Source organism: Coptis chinensis, chromosome 1 (assembly GCF_015680905.1).
Source record: "Coptis chinensis isolate HL-2020 chromosome 1, ASM1568090v1, whole genome shotgun sequence".
NCBI lineage: Eukaryota > Viridiplantae > Streptophyta > Magnoliopsida > Ranunculales > Ranunculaceae > Coptis > Coptis chinensis.
The window spans coordinates 51,380,086-51,386,161 of NC_141456.1; the positions used below are offsets into that span (position 1 = coordinate 51,380,086).

At 37.6% G+C, this 6,076-nt stretch overlaps 1 protein-coding gene across 1 annotated transcript; it reads right to left on the reverse strand.

Annotated features, from left to right (window-relative positions):
• Positions 1–3,232: 3,232 nt before the first annotated feature.
• Positions 3,233–5,514, reverse strand: LOC147524465 (uncharacterized). Its single transcript, XM_086574933.1, is given in 3 exon segments — positions 3,233–4,804; positions 4,806–4,914; positions 4,916–5,514. Coding segments are annotated over 3 exon segments (2,280 nt in total).
• Between the last annotated feature and the right edge of the window lie 562 nt (positions 5,515–6,076).

Consider the following 6,076-nt stretch of genomic DNA (forward strand, 5'->3'; position numbering starts at 1 on the left):
AAAGACATGCTGAAGTAAGAAAAACAGGTTTCCTAAGCTTATGTATTCTCTACTGTCCTATGACCAAGGTATAGATAGAGATATAGACGCTGAAAAAGGTAAAAAGGAAGAGAGAGAGAGAGAGAGAGACTGTGCTTTGCCTGTGTGTCTGCAAGAGATGGTTCAGGAGCATATTTTATAGGAAAGAAGGAAAATGCCAAGTCATTTAAAAGCTGAAATGGGAATACAATATGCAGGTGATTGGTTGGATGGACATCTTAAAAGAAGTCGACTACGTAACAGGTGACTAAAGCTTTGAAGGGGAATTGAAGGAGCAAATGAACACCGGGATGGATTTCAGTTTTGGATTCGGCCGAGTGAACCTTGTTGAAGTTCTTTCTCCGCATTTCATTTCAAGCAGATTCCAAAGAGTTGTACTAAACCGTCAGAGAAACTATCCTAAAGATCATTTCGACAAGATGTTAGCTTACTCCCAAGTCCCAAACACACCCAAATTTCCTTGAAGGGGATGGGGTTGAGGAGAAGAAGCAAAGCAGACTTAATGATGAGATATAAGTAAGTCGATCGTAAACTAATGGCGCATTCTATTTAACAAAATCTTTCATGAAAGCAGCTTATTTTCTCGTGAGAGAGGTTCTCAATTGGGGAGCATATGCAAAAATAAAAGGACAGAACAAAACACAAACAAGATATGTATCACCTCCCAAACGATAGCTTCAAAATTCAATGCAAAGGCCGTTGTCTCTTGTTCATATGATAAAACACGGTACCAAAAACACAAGGAGGAAACCGCTTTCAAAGAAAGAAACTACTCACATGAAAATGTGAAGTGCACCAGAGACTTAAAAGATTGCACTGGGAATTGGACGCAAAAAAAAACATTCCCCAAACCATATCACATCTATCCTTTGAGCAATAACTCCAACACCTGTTAAAGTCACTACTTGAAACAAAATATAGAGATGCCACTCTTGATATGCATTATCGACAAATCCCCATTGAGAATGAGTTATATTGTTAACATTTTAAAGATATCATCCCTCTATCTTGTACGCACATTATTTTTAGGAGTAAATAATTTGCTAAAAAGCGAGCGTGAGACTTTCATCTCAAGTTTATTATCCAAAATTCTAGGAAAAAAAATGTAAACACGGATTGCACTAAAAATCTTAGAACAATGGCAAAAGGGAACTTACCAAGATACAGCAATTCAGATGTGAAGTGGTGGACCATATTCCACAATTCATTTATTAGAGTTATACGAATCTGAGCTTTTATCAGGATCAGATATGACCAAATAAAACGCAGCTCACGAGCTTATATATAGTAAGAAAAACACAATATATCATGTATTGCCACATGTGCACACTATGAGGTGTTGCTACTAGTAAAAAACATCAACAGAAGTAAGACAACACATAATGTTAGAACCATTATAGCTTTAATGGACTAGTCCAGTGAAGGACAAAAAAAATGACAACTAACACGAAACACAAAAAATGTAGAGATACCATAACAAAGATAGAAGGCAGGTTATGAACCATCAAATGTGGCCATTAACACATAGTTAAGAACTGACAACTAACACGAAACACAAAGTGGACACTAGAGAGTACAATACTTTTAAACAAAAGGCAATAAAAGAAAAGTAAGAAGAGTACAATATCAAAAGGCAATAAAAACGAAGCCTACAAGTATGAATGTGTGATATACATTTATAAGTATTTGAGAAATATATATTTTTATAGAAGAAAAATAACAAGCTTTTACATTGATTATGATTAATCAATATCAATATCATTATCACTCGAAAGAATCTCCTCTTCAGTACAATATTCTATCAATGTATCATCTTCTTCAATGTCATAGTCATTGGTCATAATTGTATCGTCAGTCTGGTTAGTGTCCACAATATTGTTAAAGACCTCATTTGCATCAACCTCTTCAACCTCATCTAGGTTCACATCATCTCTATTCATTGGCACAAGCGTAACTTCATCACTTAGAATTTCATCAACTATGAGTTGCTCCTCTTGTTGATAAGTCTCAGCATTCTGATGCACTCCGATTTCTTCCTCTTTCTCTAGAACATCAAACGTGTTCCTATGAACTATCTTCTGTGCAACTTGCCAATCACCACGCAATTTGGTGTCTGCCACATAGAATACTTGACTTGTTTGTGTGGCCAACACAAATGGATCATCTTTATACCACTTCCTAGACACATTAACACTAATGAAATATCTATCTACATGGATTCCTGTTTTTTTGTTACTAACATCCCACCAATCACACTTGAAAAGCCAAACTCGTTTCCCAAATATATATTCTAACTCTAAAACATCCGCCAGGACACCATAAAACTCGATATCATTTGATTGGTCTCCCCTTTAACAACCACACCACTATTTTGAGTCCGTAAAGTTTTCTCACGATCCTTGGTATGAAACCTAATTCCATTGATAATGCAACCACTATATCGAGTCACACGATGATCGGGACCGCATGATAGTGAATATAAATCATCGGTTGCCTTGGGAGATTTCTCATAGTACAGTTGTTCCATCTATCAAATGGGAAAAAAATTAATAATAATTTAAGATCTTTTGTAATCGAGTGAACCTAACTACATGTTAACTTAATTTAACACTTACGCGAGCCCGGAACCATTCAGCAAAATGTTGTTCCTGCCTTTTTTCCAAATCACGAGAGTTGTGCTTTTGTAGCTCAGCCATATGCTCACTCCAAAATGAGTATTATTATCTTTCGTGATTGATTTAACACAATCTACACACGACACATCTAATAAAAAAAGACACTTACTCTAAATATGATGATATTTCTTCTGAATTGTTTAACACATAATATCGAGCCTTGTTGAAATCCTTTGAACTCATTGTTATATAATTCGGAGCTCCCAATGGTCTAACATTATGTGAGAAAACATGCAACCCCTTGGTTTGTTTCACTTGACCACCGTCGTAGTTACAATCTTCACGGTTGAACCGCGTTTCAATTCCTTTGAGATACATTGAACAAAAAGTGAGACATTCAGAGTCAATGTACGCTTCTGCAATGGAACCTTCCGGTGTGCCCTATTACTTAACATATTGTTTGAGAGTTTTGAGAAATCTGCGATAAAGTGTTATATAAGTAAAGTTAGATGAGGTATCAAAGTATGATAGTATTTTAGCACCAAAATGAGTAGAATATAGTTTATGAACATCACCTCTCAATAGGATACATCCACGGTATTTGCATACAGTCCACCAACTATTGCCTCACGAGGCAAGTGGACTGCCAAGTGGACCATGACAACAAAGAATGCTGGTGGAAAAATCAATTCGAGCTTACAAAGTATCACTGCAATGTCCTTTTCCAATTTCTTGAGTAATTCTACTTTTAACATTTTGCAGCAAAGCTCTCTAAAGAAGAATCCTAGTTCAATTAGAGCAGAAGATACGTCACTAGCAAAAAAACCATGAAGTGCAACTGGGAGAACTCGTTGTAAAAGTACATGACAATCATGACTCTTCAGTCCATGTACTTTGCAGTCTGTAACATTTACACATCGAGAAATGTTTGATGCATAACCATCTAGAAACTTCACCATTTTCAACCACTCGCAAAAAATCCTTCTTTCAGCAAGAGACAATGTATAACATGTAGGGGGTACAACAAATTTATTACCCCTTGGAATTAGATGCAACTCTTGTCTAATACCCAATTCGGCCAAATCCAACCGAGCTTTTGCTGAATTTTTTGTCTTCCCATCTAGGTTCAACAATGTCCCTAAAACACTTTCACAAATATTCTTCTCTGTGTGCATAACATCAATGTTGTGGGGTAATTTAAGGGTATGCCAATAGGGTAATCGAAAAAATATGCTATGCTTTGTCCAGTTCAACTCAGTCTCAGTACGCTTTCTCTTATTGTATTCTGGATGCTTTCCATACCCTTGTTCCTCAACATGTTGTAACTGCTTTAAAACATCTTCCCCAGTCAACTTGTTAGGAGGCAACCTACTCCAATTGTTTCCACTGAATAACTGCCTAGCACGCTTTGTTAAAGGATGTCGTGGCTGCAAAAACCTACAATGGTTCATATAACATAACTTCCTGCCATTTTTCAAGTACATAGAACATGTATCCTTGTTGCAAGTTGGACATGCTAGTTTGCCTTTTGTAGACCAACCGGATAAATTAGCAAATGCAGGAAAGTCATTTATAGTCCATAGTAATGCAGCGTGCAACCGAAATGTTTGTTTCGTTACGACATCATATGTATCCACACCATGTACCCACAGCTCTTTCAGTTCCTCTATTAATGGCTGTAAATACACATCAATGTCATTTCCAGGAGCTTTAGGCCCAGGGATAAGGAGAGACATGAAAATGAACAGCTCCTCCATACATTTCCAAGGGGGCATATTATACGGCATAAGCAGTACTGGCCACATGCTATAGATACTGCTCATGTCAGAAAAAGGGTTGAACCCGTCACTTGCTAGGCCAAGATGGACATTGCGGGGATCACTAGAAAACCACTGATGTTCCTTGTCAAACTCTTTCCAAGCTTCAGAATCAGCAGGATGTCGAAGTATATTCTCCTCCCCAACTCGCTTCTCCTTGTGCCATCTCATGTCCTCAGCGGTCATCCTCGACATAAATAACCGCTGAAGTCTTGGCTTAAGTGGAAAATACCGTAATACTTTCACAGGTACTTTTTTAGTCTTACCTTCATTAATTTTATACCTCGATGCATTGCAAACAGGGCAATTTTCAAGATCCTTGTTCTCTCGTCCCCCGTAAGAGCGCACAATCATATTGGCATGCATGTATTGAGATATAACCTAGGCCCGTGATCCCAGTAAAGAATTGCTTAGCCTCATAGTGAGATGTTGGGAGCCTCTCACCGCGGGTAGGCCGACTTAACCAACGCAAGGACCATGTCAAAAGATTTGTTGCTCCAACGATTAATTATCTTCAAATGGAACATCTTCATGAGAAAATCCAACGTACTATATTTCTCACACCCCGGATAGAGAGGTTGATGTGCTTCGTTTAAGAGTCTATCAAATGACATTGTATTTCCATCACTCGTATTATGATGGCCAGCAAATGCACCCCCGTCAGTTGCATCGGGTATGTAACTATTGCTAGCTTCCCCATGCTGGATGTCCGACACCTGATTGTCTCTGTGTGTTGATTGTCTCACATCTTCAAGCATGTCATCCAAACCATCATAGCGTACACCTTCACCACCTAAATCAGTATCATCATCGTCGTCATCACTTGCCACGTCTAAAGGTTCTCCGTGGTATATCCAAGAAGTATAATCTTTGTCAAAACCATTATCATACAAATGATCTTTTACTTCTTGGAAGTGTCGGTACATCCTATTATTGCACTTCTTGCATGGACAATGGGCCCTACCTGCACCGTCTAAATGATTGCTAGCAAGAGCAATAAAATCCCTAATACCTTGGGCATATTGAATAGGCCCATGTGGCATATTCAACCAACTCTTATCTATATTTGTTCCTATTAAAAATTCATTAGACAAAATGATCATTTAACTAAAAAATAATAAATAAACAACAAACACCATGCATTTCACAACATTTTCCACATTAACCATATTGTCTCCTTATGACTCGAGGATTTAAATGTGTGAGCCTATTTAACATATCACATTCTAAATTAAACGTAAGGTAGGTGGTTTGTTGGTATTTCTCACCTATTGATTTTCTAGTATGTTACAAGGTTCTAAAAGCATGGTGTGGGACTAAAACAAGCTATTTCCCTCTCACTACATGCCAAATATATAGGAAGCAAAAATGAGGCTGCTACGACATGTACTTCAAGGCACCGGATTCAAACTCCATTACTAAACTCATTTAAGAATAACAAATACTAGGATGCTACCAGACCTCGGATAAACTTGCAATAACTCGTCACTAATCGACTATTACTTAAACTAACTCATAGGTGCCTCTGTAAGAAAAATGGGTCAATATAATCTTGTTAAGTTATGTAGCGTCTTGACAATTTAGATTAACTAAAGAGACTCACAA